Consider the following 18939-nt stretch of genomic DNA (forward strand, 5'->3'; position numbering starts at 1 on the left):
TATACCTGTATTCATAAAGGAAATGTGCTTTTAACTGTGTGTTTGCATGTGCGTGTGTTTGTGTGTGTGTCTCAGGGAGAATGTACTTATTCTATGGCAACAAGACTTCAGTGCAATTTGCCAGTTTTACCACCACAGTCAGCTGTCCTGGGGAGCTGCAGTCTCATATCCTTTCTGTTTCAGCGTATTCTGAAAACACCAAAGCTTCAAATGAGAAAACTTGGACACATTGAAGTATTTTATCATTTAAAAGTCATTTCTGCAGGTTCAAAATCATCACATTTTCATCATAAGCACAGAGATGATGGAAATGATATATTTATAATTGTTTTAAGATGGCCTTGTCTCTGATGCCACCAATAGGGAATAATATATTTTTGGTAAGTCTAACTCACCAGATGTAGATTGTTGGTAAGAGCCTGTCATTCAATGGCAATTTCAATTCGCCTTCTCCTCCCCTTCCACTTAGGCTTAAGTACATTTTCAAAATCCCCTTTGCTTTAGGAAACCAGCCTTGCCAGATGGGCAATGTTGACGTATCGTACCAGAAGCTGCATATTTTTACCTCACAATTAAATCTTGAATGTAACCTGGGACACATTTGTTCGTGCAGATGTGTCTTCAAATGCACACGTGAGGCAGAAGGTGTATCCACAAATAAAATGTTCATAACTCAAGATTTTCAAGCTGTTTGCTTTGTTACAATAGTCAAATGTGTATCTATGTAGAAAGTAAAACGCATACATTGCAGGGTTGGCACAAACAAATAAGGTGGGGACAACCCTCAGATATCATACAAGACATGTCACCGGCGAGATAAACTGTAAAATGCAGTGGCTAAGAAATAGCAGAAACAATGAACAATGTTTTTATTGGAAGGCTCTTTTTTGGGTACCAAACTGAGCTTGTGGGTACTTCAACAGCTTTAACTGTTTTGGAACCTGTGTTCTTATCCCCTAAATCAAAAAAAAATCTTGAGACCTCTGCTTCAGCTTGATTGCTGGTATGGAGCTCTTTTTTTGTTTATTCATTTGTCTGTCTGGTCTGCCCTTTCACTCTATCATCTTTCAGAGAATCTCCATGTTCTTCTCTCACTCCTTGAATTTTGAAAATACACAAAAAGCATATGTTGTAAACTAGAAAAGTGTTTTAATGAAGATGTGATTTTTACAATGAAGTCCACTGACAAAATGTATATTCTGCCACAGTTACAATTTTAACTTCACAGCTGTCCACCTGGTTCCTCCTGCTCACGCTCTCTCTTCTCTCCATCTCTATCCTCCTCTTGCCCTCTTTGCACGTTATGCCAATAATACATTATTATAATGTAGGGAGCTACAAAATAACATATACTGTGATAATGAAGGAAGCAAACACAGAGCATTCATAATGTTAATTTACAAGTATTTGGGAATAATACACATTTGCTGACAGTAAATCAATATACTGCTAAATCATTGTGATGTCCTCTGCAAAGAATGTAGGGGAAACAGTAGCTAACGTGGCTTTATAACTACCAGTATGTTGTAATGACTACTCGCCCAATTTCTTCATGCTCCCTTTCTCTCTGTCAATCCTGCTCTCGCTCATCTCCAACAGAAAATCATTGAAAAGTCCACTGTAATAACTGTGGGCAAATGAATGGCTAACATGGATTTATAACTATGTGGTCTTGACTACCTGTCTATTTTCTCAACTGGTTCTTGCTCTCTCCCTCTGTCCATCCTGCTCTTTCGCCTACTCTGTCTCTCTATCATCCTCTCTCCCTCTTTTTGCTTTCAACCAGATGGCAAATAACCACATAATTTATAATATAATATGAGGAGGGAAGATGAGGCAAATCCATGTCAATCTTCAGCGTTTTTCAATGCTCAATGCAGTCAGGTAACATCATTTTGACCATTTTCAAAAAAAAAATATTCACATATCCATCTGTGGAAAAACCAGATAAAAATAATTTTCTTTTAAAGGCTTTTTACCACAGCTAAAAACTGTACTGCTTTATCAAGTTCAGGTAGCATTTTAAACAAAAGTAATTGGTAAGTTCTAATGCTTCAGTTTAATTGTCATAACAAGACACATTGTGATTACTTTAACTAAAATTAGCTGTCCATTGTTGAATGCAGACAGACCAACACTGTTAGCAGCTAACTTTAGTCTCTAATCTCAATGTCAGCCAACGTTCTTTTAAACAGGGAAAAGTGATGGAGTTGTAATGCTGCTTTAAGTCTTACTGACCTAAAACTTTTACGTTTTATTTTGTTACATAAACACATACAAAGAAGAAAATATATATTATATAATATTTATCATATTATAATATATATATATATATATAAATTAAAACATACTTTGAGTAAAGTAATGATGATGCGTACAAAAAAAACTGTGCGCAAAACCTGGGTGTACACTCACTCCAAGTGTTAAGAAGTTAGTCTGTGTGATATCTTGATGGTCCTTGACAAATGAGCACAGCTCAACATTCAGACCAAACCAGTGGAACCACTAGTGGAAGGGGGAGCCCAGATCCAGCAGGTCCTCAATATTGAGTGTTTGACTGACTTCTCTGACGCCCCCCTGCTCAACATCAAGTTCAGGTAAGCTCATACAACTGACCCATCCTCAACAGTGAGTGGTGACAAACTGGGACTCAGTTTCGTGAGAATATTTTGTAAACTGACTTAAAATCTGTAACTTTCCTTGACTATATGGATTCACAAATAAGACATATGGAGTACTGGGTATCATTTGAAATGTTCACTATTGTTTTTCAATTTGTTTTCACAAAACAATCCTGTTTAAATAAAACTGACAACACATGCAGTGTATCAAACAGCAGTGTGTATGCATATGTTTTTGTTTTCAGGTATGGAGGAGCTTTGCAGAACCTTACACTCAAGCTGCCTGTCACCATCAACAAGTTCTTCCAGCCAACCGAAATGGCTTCACATGACTTCTTCCAACGCTGGAAACAGCTTAGCCAGTAAGGAGGAGGGGGGGTTCAGATGTTATGGAACCGAATCATGAAGATGGCACCAACTTACATGGTAGAGAAAAGGTTTTACTAAAAAGAAATGTGTTGTGATTGGGATATGAAATGAGCACTGTAAGTATATGAGGTTTTGGTCATATCCCACACAGCCTTGTCATTAAAGGGATAGTTAACAGAAAAATTTGAGTTTGCAGATTTTCTACTCACCACTTTGCCAATTGTGTCCACTTCTTCAGACGTAATAAAACAAAACAAAAAACACAACATGACTCCATACTGCTCGTGTGGTGGTAGGTAATTTACACCGTGTTTTAAGCCTAAGCATAGTAGTGAGTAGATAACGAGTGTATTTTCATTTTTCGGTGAACTATCCCTTTAAGGTAATTTACTTAAATGTTATGGGAAAACAATTGCACTGTCACGGCCAAGTCTCTGGTAAATCTGAAGTTTGCTGTTTGAACTCTTTTCAGGCCTCAGCAAGAAGCACAAAAGATATTCAAGGCCAACCACAGTATGGACACTGAAGTACTTAAGGCAAAGGTATGTCCACATTTCTTATCCTGAAGCCTCTTATGAAATATTGTCAACAAAACACAGGCTCTTTGTTGAACTCTTAATTTCTAGGATTTGTTTGTAATTGTCAATATATATTGATCCCTGAGCAGCTGAGACCAGAGAAACTCTGTATTTCACTGTTATTCTACAAAATCACTGACCGGCTGCTTAACGTGAAGGAGCTCTGATCTCACTGAATGTGTTGCTCTGAGCGAGTGAGTGGGGGTGGGTATGGGAACAGTGTGCCATTCTGCACATGCAATTGAAAAATGTGTAAGTCACATCAGAAGAGATCATCTCATCGTATCAAAGCTGCAGGGTTCTGAGCGGGCACTATGACGTAATTGATATGTCTTCATACTCCAGCTTTACTGAACCCAACGTTGTTCCATCAAACTTGTTATCAGCTCTTTCAGTTTCCTCTGGGTTCACATACCATAAATCGCTGTTAATTATAATTGACAGAACCTTGAATAAAGTTCTGAATTATAGCAGAGGAACTGGTGATATCTGCAGGTTGACTTTGTGGTGATGGCATGAATATGATGTTCGACAAGGTGAAATGAAGATGGCTGTCCACCTAGAGTTTGGCATGCCAGAGGTTTCTTTGGTTATATGGGAGTTCTTTCTCTTCACAGTTGCCTAAATGCTTGCTCGTTTTGGGAACTCTATGGTTTCTCTATAATGTTTAAGGTCTCGATCTTACTATGTCAAGCACTTTGAGATAATGTATGTTATGATTGGGTGCTAAACAAAAGAAATTAAATCGTATTGAAAAACTGCTGTTTTTGATGCTTAGTAGATATTGTAAATGAGAGTGAGAAATTTTGCTCTTTGTTTGATGATGGACAATTATTTTGAAAATTTTGTGTAGATAAAACATAGTGATGTTAGATGTTTTTTGCTGACAGCTGAGAGGATAGAGAGGTAGTTGATGTGTGACGATCTAAAAAACATTTTTTTTTAATTATTATTAGCATTGGGAATATTAAACAGTGTGCAATAGACACCAGAGGGTTTAGTTTTGATTTCCCCTCATTTTGTTGAGCTGAGCAGCAGTGAAGGAATAAGACTAAAACATTTAAAGTACCAACACTGTGAGACTAAAATATCTTTGTTGAATTGAAATGATGGAATAGTTAATTATAGTAATGGTTATAATGATAATGATAAATGATAATAGTTGTTATGCTGAAATAATTTGGAGTGATAAACTCTCCCTCCCCTCAGAACAACATGAATAATTGCATTAACAAAAGTCCTGTGCTTATTTACAATATATCCTTAGCCTGACTCCTGACGCGTGTTAAGCTAATTGCTAAATCTTTCTTAGTTAACTAAAAAATCTTTAAATGTGGCCGAAAGTTTGAGAAAAACCAGAACCTTTTTTTTCCAAATATACTGACCAAAGGAAAAGCTAACTTGAAACCATTAGTACTTGGTATATTGTGTTGAGAATGTTCTTCTTCTGCTTTTATGTAGTGTTTAATTACTTTCTCTTCTTCCTTTGTGGTGGTGTTGTGATGCATTTGTGTAGCTACTTGGACTAGGAACAGCCCTGCTGGACAACGTTGATCCCAACCCAGAGAACTATGTGTGTGCTGGAGTGATCCAGACGAAGAGTCAGCAGGTTGGCTGTCTGCTAAGATTGGAGCCGAATGGCCAGGCACAGGTAGAACACAGAGCTCTCTGAAAAGTCACTGCTAAAGGTTTGAAATAAATAAATCAAGATATAGATTTAGCTCAAGGGTACCACCTTATACAATAGAGATACATCATGTGCAGCGTATACATTATGTTAAGTCCAAACAAATGGTAAAAGGACAACATTTAGTTAGTGCTTTTCCAATTTTAACAACCACTAAAAGTGCTTTTCATATTCAGCCATTCATACAGAACTTTTCTATTACACATCATTCACAAACTGCCTCTGATGACAGTGGGGCATTTTGGGATTCCGTTCTTGCCCAAGGACACTTCAACATACAGACTAAAGGAACGAAGGATTGAAACACTGACTTAGTGGACCCTTGGCTCTACCTCTATAGCCACACCCACTCCTAAACAAGTGTCTGATTACCAGAAACCATGTTATTATGCCTCAAGATGAAAATGACCTCACTTTCTCCCAGAACTATTGTTAAACATCATGTACCTCTGAGGATGGACAGTAGGAGGTTAAATGTAAAAATCTTCCATATGTGTATTGCCTTTACATAAACCGTGGCTGGGAAATTTGATTATTTTCTCTTTGGTCTGATTATATTGTTATCTTAAGAATTCAGTAGAGCAGTGGTTCTCAAAGTGGGGTGCGCAAACACTCACCAGGGGGGGCGCGATGTCACAGATGAATAAAAAAATGCAAGGGTCTGGACTGACACAAACAAATCAGCCTTCTAGCTAGCTAACTTCTTCCAACTGCAGCGAGCCCTTTTCTCCTTAACACCTACCTTTACATCTTCAATCATCAACCGTGTTGGAACAAATAAAACACCAGCACTTGAATACTATTCTGTGCTGTCACTGTCTACATTGTGTACTGTTTGTTTTGTTAGGAACCACTGCCTGGCACAGCCTTATTCGTTATTAGTGTGCAAGTCGCTCACAGCCACACATACAAACACACTCACAAGACCACAACATTGCAATTAGAACTTTATTAACTTCACACACACTGTATAATATAATAATAATTGTCTGTATGGGCCTAACAATAACAATAGCCTAACCTTGACATGTCAGGCTAGGGTTGCCAACTCCCTGAAAAATAATTAAGGGACACCTCATTGGCAGGGCCGGCCGACCCGATATCCTTCACCCTTCCTGGCGTGGTGAATTTTTTTAGCCCCTTTTTAACTATTTGACCCTGAATTGAATTGTATGCATATTTTTGAGTGACATGAACACATGGAAAACAAATAATTATCCAGCAATTCACTTTAATAATAACCAAAATTAACTGAATAAAATAAGAATCTTTCTTAAACAGAAACCTGTCTTGCTTAACTTAAAACTGTATACATTAACTATAGAAAGAAAGCAGAACATCCATCCTGAAATAGTGCATATTTTTAGTAAGTTCCCCTGCCCCAACAAAATGATGACAAAATGGGCCAAGTTTAACGTGTTTTTACATAACATACACATGAACATTAAATCCACATTACTTTCAGGAATTTCTGATGTACAAATAAATAACATTTTTTGAACAACTTTTTGTGACATTTGTCACTTTTTCAAAAAATAGTGCCATAACTATGCTTAACTGTTACTTAATTGAAGTACTTTAGGTGACATTTATCACTACATTCCTCCATCAGTCTGTACTTTTTTAAAAATAGAGATAAAATAAATTCAATTATAATCACTTTGTTACTAAGATGATAAAGCTCAACCAAAAAGAACACATGCATGTGACTGGGATGTCATGTTTCTAAGTGTCTTCTTAATTTGTTGGGTCTCATAGAGTTTACAGACATAAAATACAAACTGGTCTCTCCTCATGTCCTACCACATTGACTGTGAACCCAAGAGCATGATAGGCTTCATCGTAATTTATTTTCAAATTGTTTTTTGAACACTGTCTCTTGTTTGTCCCTGACTGGCTGCTTCAATTGAAAGAGCTCTGATCTCATGTGTGTGTCTCTGAGCAAGTGATTGGGGGCGGGGCAGAGCCCCGGGGCCTGAGTGTGTACGCTGTCCGTTCGCGAAAAATATGAGCGACATGCACAACACTGTACAGGGAGCCACTCCACTGAAAGACAGACACACACAGAACTAGAGTTTATGCACCAGAAAAAAAAACTACCCTTCGACTCTATTTTACATCACTGTGACACTCTACAGATATAGACATTGCACCTCTCATGAAACATGATCCACGCTCTCTTTGGGGTCAGTGTATTTTCCACCCTGTTTATGGTGGTTTCTCTGTAGTTTTTACTTACTCTAACTGAGAACTAAGGGCCGTGCCTTAGGACAAACTGTGATTTGTGAATATGGCCTATGCAAATTAAAATGTATTGATTTATTGATTAATTTAATGATGTACTGTTGCTTATTTGATGTTAAATGGATTGTCATCAGATTATGTTATCTGTCTATTTTGCTGTGAGGTTTAATATGGGATTATAGAGGAAAATCTTCAGACCTACTGTGCTCTATTATGCATTTTTTACAATTAGACTTATATTATTTGCCGTGATTGAATAACTCTCACAACGTGTGTGTGTGTCTGCAGATGTACCGTCTAACTCTGCGCTGCAGCAAGGACTCTGTGTCCATGCGTCTCTGCGAGCTGCTGGCCCATCAGTTCTAGTTTTCACACTTCTACCATGACCAGTGCTCCCATCATCCCCACCAGCGACCGCTCTCTTGAGCCCTGCTGCCCACCTCTCCACCTCCCCTCAACAAAGAATCGTTAAGTACAAAATGTGTAACTGACATAAGGGAAAAAACAGCCGCTGCTAAACAGCAACGGCAACATTATTGTTATTGTTTGTCCCAGATTCTGATTCCAGGTAATCCTTAACTTGTTTATTAACATGATGCTACATTCTTGTCATTCTTGGTTTGTTGGTGTTTACCTCTGTTTGTGTGTGTGTGTGTGTGTGTGTGTGTGTGTGTGTGTGTGTGTGTGCGTGCGTGCACGTGCAAGCACGCATGTCTGTCTATAGTTAGGAGGGACAATTTAGGACATTTTGGCTGGTCCTCACAAATTAAAGGTCTTTTTGAGGGTTAACACTTTGTTATCTGATTTGGGTTCCAATTAGGTTTAGGTTAGGGTTAGGCATTTAGTTGTGATGGTTAAGGTAATGGGCAAAGGAATGCATTTTGCCAATGAGTGTCCTCATACCTATAGAGACAAATATGCGTGATGTATGTGTGTGCGTGCGCGTCGCGGTTTTGCTGGGGTCTGCTTCTTCCTCCCTGCACTTTAACACTGATGCTGACATTCCGTGAAGTAAAAAGGGAGAGGCTTTTAATCGCTCACATGTATTCACCCCTCTCGTCCCACACACACACTAGTATAAACTCTCATTGTCTCATGGTTCTGGTGGGACCAACTAATGAAATTAGTTATCTAATCTCTGCAGCACAGATCAGCTCATTTCTGTCTAGCATTCCCAGTCAAGATGTCTTTAAGGTGTTTTGATCCATTCCAGCATGAGCTTGACATTTCCTGACCAGAAGCCCTGTAATGATAATTTCATTAAACTAGTAGTCTCACTGATTGATGTTGTTGATTTGTTTATAGTATTTGCTAGCAGATTACTTAACTGCTTTCTGAGACATTTCCATTATTCTTTTTAAGAAGGCCTGTGGTTCTCTAACCCAAGCCATCCAAGGAAAGCGGTAGCACAGATTGGACACTGTAGATGACTGTTACAGGGATAAAACCTGCAGTGTTAAAACAGACTTTAGAACCGGTCTAGGTCTGTCTCGTCTACTGCCTGGGAAATGGTTTTGGGTTCTTCACATTGAAAAGATTAGGGAAGTGTCTGTGAATGTTTTAGTCTGTCTGCATGGAGATGAGGACATTTATCAGACATAAACTTGACAATGCAACCACAGGGTTCTTATCACTGTTATCTTTTGTCTCCTAAACCTGGAACACCCATTTTTAACACATGTATGAGTAAACCTAAATCTTGTGTCTTGTTGAAAGACTAACTAATTGTTTGACAAATGTAGGCCTGTGTAAGTTCCCCGCCTCTGATAAGGAGCAGTGCACAGCTGCTTCCCCAAGTTTCTGAATCAGAAGCTGGGAATGTGGAGAAAATAGACCCAAACAGGAACAAAATCATTGCTACAGAGGACGCTATTACTATATAGCATGGCTTTATAATCTTTACAGAGGGTGCAGGAACTGAATCTATAGCATAATTTATGACAGAGACATCCCTGGTACACACACAGATTCATATTATCTCCAGCCATGCATATATAAAATAGATCAATGCCAACGATTCAGATGTGTACACAACCACTGCAGTAAATGTTTAGACAACAGAGATGTTCAGCAACCACAAATTCTTTAAATTGATATGTCAAGGATGAAGACTCAAAGGTTGAAGACTTAAAGATGCCCATGACAACTACCAGTGACTTGGTGTGTGTGCGTGCATGTGTGAGCTAGTTGTTGGCATATTTAAAAAAAAAAAGCCTAAAGCTGTTTCTAATACATAGTCACATTCCATTCTGTGGCTGCTTGGAAATCACAGGACATTCAACTTGTAGTGGAAAATAGTCATTTTGTGAGCGTGTGTATGTGAGTTAGACGTGTGTGTGTCTGTCTATGCAGTATCAACTTGCTAATACAGCTTCATGTATCGGTGTTAAGAACCTCTCTAATACCTGTGTTAGAATTAAATAATTTACTGTGTAATGAAAAAAGTGAAAGTAAAACTATGCTATATATCCAACATAGTGCCTCCTGTCTTTTGTCACAGTCAGTACGTTTACATGATGGCAGAAACCCGATTTCGAAATCGGGTTTCTCTATCCATGGGGGGTTAACTGCTCTATCTCAGGGTACATGGCACTGAGAAATCCGACTCTTGTCCGAAAGCATTTCATACCCCGCTACGATAGGTGGCGCTGTTTTCATTACAGCTAGTGGTGATCCAGCCATTTCCGCTTGACCTCGTCACCACTAGCAACACAAAAACAACAACAGCCTTCAACTCAGCATGCGAGAAAGATGACGAACGGAGAGCAAGGTGAAGCTACGTCCCTCTACATGATGTTGTGCATGTTTACTCTAGGAGTACTGCGAATGCGAACGGCGCATTTGATTAGAATGGTAATGGCGAGTGCCGGCCGGCACCGGGCAGCGACATTTTATCTACGTGTCGACTTCCGGGTCACGACCAGGGAGGGAGGGGGGGGCAGGATCTCAAGCATGCGCAAAGACGTCTTCTCCAGTTGTTGTCTAGCTTCCAGAGTTACATGCGCGCGTTGTCCGATATACAGCCAGATCCGATCTACTTATCTGGGGGTGGTTATCCGACTTCAGTCGGACACAAGAAATCTAGATTTGTGGAGTTACATGACAAGGATCTTCGATTGAAACCGGACAACGCCAGAAATCGGGTTTCAATCGGACACATGTAACCGCAGTGACTGATTCAAGGTACAGCACATGTAGAGGAGCTGCCAACAAGACTAAATAAAACAAGCAGTTCTATAACTTTTGAGAGTTTTACAGTTTGGAAGCAGTCACACTCTGAGGTATGTAAAGATTAGATAAGATAATTATTTATTTGTCCCAAAATGGGGACATTTTCTTGTGTTACATTATCAAAGAGCACACTCAAAGAATATACATTAGTAAAGCAATAAGTAAACATGCTATACTATATACAAATGCAAGAAAATATGAAATATATAAAAGGTAAAGAAATAATATATAGTTTAAACAGAATATGTACAGTATGAGAATATACAGTGAAACGAATTGCAAAGGCAGAAATTAATATTGCACAGTTGGTGACACCTGAGTCTTATGTGCAGTCCAATAATTTGTTGCGTCATCTACTGGTAGCAGTGCTGGTTGTACAGTCTTAAGTGTTAAAGAAAGAAACAACCTGCGATACTCCTTAAGACACTTTGGGTGGATCAGTCTGTCACTGAAGAAGCTGCCCAGTGCTTTGATGGTGTCTTGTAGGGGTTGAAACTAGTTCTCTGTCAGAGTTGGACAGCTTTGCCGTCATTCTCCTTTGTCCCACGTCCACTGGGTCAAGGGGGAATCCTAGGACTGAGCTGGCCCTCCTAGTCTGTCTAGCTTGCCGTCGGCAGTTGAGATGCTGCTGCCCCAACCACACCAAAGAAGATTGCTAATGCTACCACAGAGTAAGAAAGGGTCTTCAGGAGCACCCCCTTTACATCAAAACACCCCAGTCTCCTGAGCAGTCACGGTCTGCTCTTACCCTTCTTACAAAGTGCAGTGGCATGATCAATCCATTCAACTTTACTGTTCAGGTGAACACTCATGTTGGCAGGGGAGGGTGGTTCCTAAGTTACTGAACAATATTAATAAAGATTATTTCTCAGAAAAACAATTGAAGTATGCATTGTCTGTCACAGCTGACCACTTGAGGCACCGTAATTAAATTGTATTTATATAGCACCAAACCCACAGAAGTCCTTAATTCGTCATGGTAGTACAGATTTTCAAGATTACTCCTGTAATATATAGAATATATGTAGTACCTTATTTTAAAAATGTGCAGCTCCAGTCTGTTGCAGACAGAACTGAACAGAGGATATGTAATAACCAAACACATGAGGATCACCACACCTGAAAAGAAGTTGCTGGCTTTTACAAACCAGAGGCCATGCAAGGCAATAACTATGGGAGCCCATTTCCGCCACTGTGATGAAGAAAATAAAAATCTGTATCTCATAATAATGACTTAGTATCTCATAATGACTAATCATCTCATTATTAAGACTTCTGTCATTATTATGATACAGTATCTCATAATTATGGCTTAGTATCTCATTATGACTAAGTATCTCATTATTATGACTTAGTATCTCATAATAACTATTTTTAGTTATTAATCGATGATGACGGATCATGACTCCTGATCGTTACGTCACTTTAACCCTGATGTCCTGACTCAAACAAACACAAGGCAAACGTCAGTCCTGAAAGTGTCCTTATAAGTTGTGATCAGTGTTGTTGTTTATTGTTAATGTGTAAAGTGAGAGCAGGTCAGATGAGAAGTGAGGTGGAAACAGAATCCAACACATCTAGGACGACGAACCTTTAATGAGCGTCTGTTCTGATCCTGAAGCCGCGCTGGTTATAATTATGCAGCCGACAATGACTGTAGCAGAAAACATGAATCAATTATGTTATGTCTCTGTATCGATGCATAGTCGCCTACTTTCGCGAGAAAGGTGGTTGTCCTGACCGCAGCCTCTCAACCACAGCTTCCCTGCTTTGTTGCGCCCCGCCCACATTCTCATAATTATGCGATACTAAGTCATGATTATGAGATAGTAAGTCTCATAATTATGACTTAGGACACGTACAGGACTGACGTTTCCCCTGTGTTTGTTTGAGATACTATCTCATAATAATGGGATACTAAGTCATAATTATGAGAGACGATCTCTAGCCAGAGCAGCTCCGCTATTGGAGACTAAGTGTTCCAGATAAAGACAAACTTAAATGGACACATTAAGAAATGCCATATCTCAAGGCACTTTATATAGTAAGGATACAACCTTACAATATTAGAGAGAAACCCTACATTTTTAACAATGAGCAAGCACTTGGTGACTGCATGGTGAAAAAAAACTCCCTTTTATTTGGGAGAAATCTCTTGCAGAACCCGATGCTCTGGGCAGCCATCTGCAATGTCTGGTTGGAATGGGTGGAGAAAAATAGGGGAGAGAGAGCCCAGGAAAAGCTAAGTAACTGTCATATTTAAGGTCCGTCAGACTGGTTGTTATAATAAGGTATTACTTGGTAATTGATATGATTAATATTAGGGCTGGGACACAAATAGTGTGATGGCCCTATTACATTAACATACATTGCATTTCATTTAGCCAACGCTTTTATCCTAATGAAATTGGTCAGATTTTTTAGGGCCCGAGCACCGACCCTATCGAAATTGAAATGTTTATAATTAATCTGGCAAATGAATTGCCTTTTTGAGGGCTTAAACACACTCGTAAACTCATGAAACTTTTCAGAAACTTCAAAAGTGGTGAGAATGTACATACTCTGAAGTTATTTTAAATGGGCGTGGCAAAATGGCTGAACAGAACAAAGCCCCTGAGTTTGCTCTCACCGATCTTCATGAAAATCGGTACCAGGTGTATCATGACCAGACGATTGAGCTCAAAATGTGAGTTTTTGTCACACAGTTGACCATGGCGTGGAGTTTGGTGTGTTGGCCTCTAATGAATGAAAAATAAACAAAATAGAAAGTTAACAAACCTTATGAACATTTTACCCACAGATTTCCCTGCAATTTACCTTTGTACACAACATCAACATGTGGAACATCAGTCGAGGAAGGGCTTGAAAGATGAAATGGAACAACATGATCCAACACTCATACAGACCTGAAGTAGTGTCCACCTGTGAAATGAAATGCAGTGAAATTGCATAGTATTAAAACAAAAGGCAAACCATACAAATCAATAAACAGCTACAGTTAACCATGATCCAACCTGCTGCTAATCAATCCTGCGCTTCCTCTTCATTGCATGGCTGGACTACTCAGGTTGTCCAGGTTGGTGCCTCTGTAATGAGAAATATTATTATTATTATCAAAAAATCGGATGATTACTAAGAAGCTGCTTAGGAAATGTAGTCTCTACAATGGGTAAACTATTACCTTGCTTCCATTCCCAACTATCTTCCATTCAAAAGTGTTGGTCTAGTTTAGGGGTAGGCAACCTACTATCGAAGGAGCCATTTTGGCCCCTCTTTCCCCAAATTAATTCTGTCTGGAGCCGCAAAATATATTTGATAACACAGGTTATAAAGATATATATATATAGTTATACAATATATATAAAAACTATAGTTTGTTGCATTTATAAAATTATAGAAAGACAATAAAAAAAACTGTATAAGTAAGTAAGTAAGTATATGCTTGAAAAAAATTATTAAATGCCGTTTTTAACTGTAGGCTGATAACAGCAAAAGTATGTGATGGATATTACTAGCGCTGCGCGGCCCTTCATCGCGCTTCAGCGTCCGGTGTGAACCCGGCGCGAGCGAGTGAGCAGAGCGGGGGGGCGGAGCCCCTGGGCCGGTGTGCGTGTCTGCTATCTGGGAGCGCGCACACACACACAAGCACACACATTCACCTGCTCCTGGTATTTCAGGACGGCCTGATGCGATGATGTTTTAAAAAAAATGAACGTTCATCATATGAAAACTGATTTGTTAAGTTCACCGTTTGCGAAAAATATGCGCAACATGCACTGTACAGGGAGCCACTGCAGAGGGGCTGAAGAGCCGCATGCGGCTCCGGAGCCGCAGGTTGCCGACCCCTGGTCTCGTTGGAAAATAGACCTCCCCCTTCACAACAACTCTTGAAACGATGCTGGAAGAAGAAAATGATTCCCTTAGGGAAACTTGTGGCTTTGGTGCAGGTCGCTGTAGTTTCTGATAGGCAGCAGCTCACAGTAACTGAACTGGAAAGACCATGCCTTCACGATCGCTAAGGTGGACCACAAAATACAAATTTGACGTATTGTCCTAACCACATCAACTAAAAAAAGTTAATTTGTCATTTCACAGCATACTTAAGGCTGATATATGCTTCTCCGTTTTTACTGACACGGACTGAAACGGACAGAGAAAGGCCCACTCCGAGCGCCTCGGAGAGCTTTTCGTGCACTTCTTCTTTTTCTAACTATCCGTGGGCATTTCGGAGAGCCTAGGGACAGCCCTTGGCTGTGATTGGTCCGCTAACGACAGCATTTCGGAACAACATCATTTCCGGACCTCAGACTTCCTGTCTCATTCCCTATATCACAAGAAACCCAAACCCAACTACGATTAATGTGACAAGTGTGTTAACCCAGTGGAGTTGTCCGGCTGACGGTGGCTGGTTAGAGCACTAACGGCATGTGTGTACGGTCACATACGGTTATAACGACGTGTCATAACGGCGCTAGCGTGCTAGCCACCATGCTAACTGCGGTGGTAACAGCGCAAAAACCCGCTGTCATAACTTTAATTCCACCGCTATCATGACACTGTTTCTCAAACACCGTCAGGTTAGAAGCAAACACTTGGCAGTAGTTAGTATCGGGAGTCCCTGCTGACTGTGTGTGGAAGCTGGGGGGAAGCTAGCTGCCTCCGTGTAGCTTCAAGCCGTGAAATTAGCAACACAGTTCGAGACAAATCAGGGGAACCGCTGCGCTAAGACACGATAACATCAGCATTTTGACCCGCTGGGTGTCACTTTATTTAGTTCTGTTAGTTGCCATCTTTCAATGTGTGTGAGGAAATCAGGGAGCAGGAAAATAAACACACATGGACTTCTACGCACATTGAGGTAGGCTTCTCGAAGCTCGTCTTCCGTTGCGCCACCTACTGTTTGGCGGTGAATTGTTTTCAGACGTACAGTCGTCGGAAAAGCAAAAATCAAAAAGAGTCCGTGGGATCCGTGCGACTCTCCGCGCGCCACGAACACGGAGAAGCATACTGGAGCCTTAACACCATCTCTTCTCCATGGTTCAGAGTGGTCCTAAGGAAAGTGCTCAGCAGTGGAGTAGTACTTCACACCTTTAAAACACACACACAAACACACACACATTCCTGAACTTATAGATATATGGGGATGCTGTGGAAGACATCTTCAGACTTGGGTGTGACAATTACTTTTAAACCTTCTGCATAAGACATCAGTTGCTGCCCACTTTGACCTCAAGTGGGCCAGACCAGTAAAATCATAGCATAACAGCTTGATACCCCCCCGTTTTTTTCACCGCCGCCGCCACTCCCCTCCGTCTTGGATTACGTTGCATCGCTCAGGGTGGGGGGGAGTGGAGGCGGCGGATACAACATGAAGCCATCATAGCGGGGGGGTCCAACCCGTCTTGGAAAAGGCACCTAAGAGTCTGACGCACGCATTGAAAGTGAAAGGTGAGGGCCGGCGCGCGCCGGCTGAGGTGTGCACACCACTGCATACCCCCTGAACCACTTCGCGGACCCCGTACTCCAGTTTGGGAACCGATGGTCTATGGCAGGGGTCACCAACTTTTTAGAAACTGAGAGCTACTTCTAAGGTACTGAGTAGTACGAAGGGCTACTTGTTTGATACAAACTTTCTGAATAACAAAGTTGCAAAGATCACCTTTTAATAATAATAATAATATGTGTGAAGAGAATGTCTGATCATGTTAATTTTTAATTATTTCTCACAATAATTATTAACAATGATTTCCACAACAATGATGTTAGGAAACAGATATATTAAAACATGCAACATTTATTTTTTGTTAATCTGTTTCAACTTTGCTTAAATTCAACTTAATTGAAGTACGTTTGGTGACATTTGTCACTACATTCCTCCATCAGTCTGTACTTTTTCAAAAATAGAGAAAAAATAAATTAAATTATAATCACTTTGTTACAACGATGATAAAGCTCAACCAAAAAGAACACATGCATGTGACTGGGGTGTAATGTTTCTAAGTGTCTTCTTAATTTTTTGCGTCTCATACTGTCAGCTGCCAGAGTTTTCAGACCTAAAATACACACTAGTCTCTCCTCATGTCCTCCTTCATTCACTGTGAACCCAAAACCAAGACAAGCTTCATCGTTTTGTTTTTTTTTAATTTTGAGCATGCCTTGCATCTGGTGGGCCGAGCTGGACCCCCTGGCGAACTTTATCCGGCCCGTATGTTTGACACCCCTGTTATAGACCTATAGAAGCATAACTAAGAGCAGGTCTAAGACCAGCCTGGACCAGCCCTAACTATAAGCTTTATCAGTACTACACATAATGATCATACAATTAACACTGAGTAAGAAATACAGAAACAATTTCGCTCAAACTTCACTCTGAATCCAGTGGGTTCTGACATCAACTTCCCCCAGATTTCTACGGACTTTATACGAGGAAGGTTGATAGGGTCCGTAAAAACTGTAGAGCGTCTCACGCGAACATTTGTGTTCACAAATGCACCTCCTCCAGAGAAAATATGAGGGTCCACGGAGTGTAGTGGATGAAAGCAGCTAGTTATTCAACTACCAGAGCTGGAAACTGAGCTGACTTGTGTCAAGCTTAGCCTCTGTTTTGGAAAGGCCGAGGTAAGTTGATAACAGGTTGTGTGGGAGGCTTTGTTTGATAGCAGTGAGTGTGTAGCCCAGGCCCAGGCAAAGGCCCGCGACCCACTGAAAACGGGTCTGTGGGTCGTGACCCACCAGTTGATGCCCCATTCCAAGTGGGATGAACGCCGTCTCTCCTAAGAGACCAGGTTTCCTCCAAAAAGTTTGCCAATTATCTACAAAGCCCATACCATTTACAGGACACCACCTCAACAGCCAGCGGTTAAAAGACAACATGTGGCTGTCATCACCTGTTGTGTTAGGGAGAGGGCCAGAGAAAATTACTCTGTCTGACATCGTTTTTGCTGTCCGACATGCATATAACTATAGGTCTTAACTAGCATTTTTACATGACAAACATGACACAGTGATGCTTTCAGACATGCACTGAACTCCGGATTCTCTGCACTTACTACGTAGGAGGTGCATGTGTGAACGCAGGTGTCCAAGTGAGAGCATCCGGATTATCTGCCTCGCCTAAAAAACGGTGTGAGAAACCAATGCACGAACAGAGAAGGAGATCCCCCAGCCCCCGATTTAATTACTTTAATATTTTTTCTGTATATTGTTATGTATATATTTCTATTTCTTTATATTCTTTCACTTAAGTACTGCATACTACTTATGCTGCTGTTGTAACGATCTGGCTCTTTAGTTTAAATGTTTAAGCTTAATTGTAAAAGTGTTTTCTGTTAAAGCAAATCTCTGTTGTGTGTGTTCAAGTTGTGTTCATGTTTGCACCCTCTGTTTCTGTTTCCTGTTTTATTTTGTAATCTCTGTTCCTTGTGTGTTGTTTCTTTCTTCACTTCTTGCCTGTGATTGTCTGCCCCAGTCCTCATGTGTTACACCTGTGTTCAATTGCCCCTGCCTTCCCTGTGTGTATATAAGCCTCTGTCCTTCCCTTTGTCCTTGTCGGACTGTTCTTGTTGCTCTTGTCGATGATGTTCCATGGTGCTGTCCTTTCCTGCGTTCCTGTCCTGCCCTGTCCTGCCCTGTCCTGATCTCCTGAGCCTCTGCACCTCTGAATCTGTGTAAGCTTCCTTTTTTTTTTTGTCTAGTTAAGACTCTTTTTTTTATATTAAATACTGTTTTTGTTAAAACCTCTGCTCATGGGTCCTACTGCTTCCACTAAGACATTGCAAAATTCCCCATTGCAGGACTAATATAGGACTTCTTAATCTTAATTCACAGTGAGCAAGAGGGGGTGTCGATACGCTTTTAACGTGGCCGATGCAAAAATTAAGAGAAAAATATTTAAAAAGTGGTCTCCTACTTGTAGAAGACACTGACAAGATGTCTAGTGTGCATGTGTGAATAGCAAACTGCAGGTAAATTCCAACCCCATTCTCCGGACTTTATCTGAAGGTCATGTCTGAAAACGGCTAGTGTCACATATACTCAGTAAGACAGCATCTGGAGGATTTTATAACACACTTCCACTCCCCACTAATTGGTTTGGAATGGAACTTAATGTGCCAGACCCTGCGAATACACAAATATGCCATATTGGCAAAACATTTCAAGGGGCATAACAGGTTGTACTTCTGTTAAACTCCTGGTCCAGGCTTAACAA

At 40.4% G+C, this 18939-nt stretch overlaps 1 protein-coding gene across 2 annotated transcripts in view; it reads left to right on the forward strand.

Moving 5' to 3' along the window:
* The window catches only part of ap2a1 (adaptor related protein complex 2 subunit alpha 1), a 54807-nt gene extending 44835 nt beyond the window's left edge, over positions 1 to 9972 (forward strand). The window contains exons 17-22 of one of the 2 annotated variants that reach the window (XM_061089442.1): positions 76 to 165; positions 2474 to 2597; positions 2867 to 2983; positions 3463 to 3532; positions 5085 to 5219; positions 7788 to 9972. In XM_061089442.1, the coding sequence (XP_060945425.1) occupies positions 76 to 165; positions 2474 to 2597; positions 2867 to 2983; positions 3463 to 3532; positions 5085 to 5219; positions 7788 to 7865 (614 nt within the window). In that variant the 3' untranslated portion in view covers positions 7866 to 9972. Of the gene's footprint in view, positions 1 to 75; positions 177 to 2473; positions 2598 to 2866; positions 2984 to 3462; positions 3533 to 5084; positions 5220 to 7787 lie in introns of both variants that reach the window. The other variant, XM_061089443.1, reaches the window with a different exon arrangement.
* Positions 9973 to 18939: the final 8967 nt, after the last annotated feature.

The sequence above is a fragment of the Limanda limanda genome, chromosome 17, assembly GCF_963576545.1.
Source record: "Limanda limanda chromosome 17, fLimLim1.1, whole genome shotgun sequence".
Taxonomy (NCBI): Eukaryota; Metazoa; Chordata; class Actinopteri; order Pleuronectiformes; family Pleuronectidae; genus Limanda; species Limanda limanda.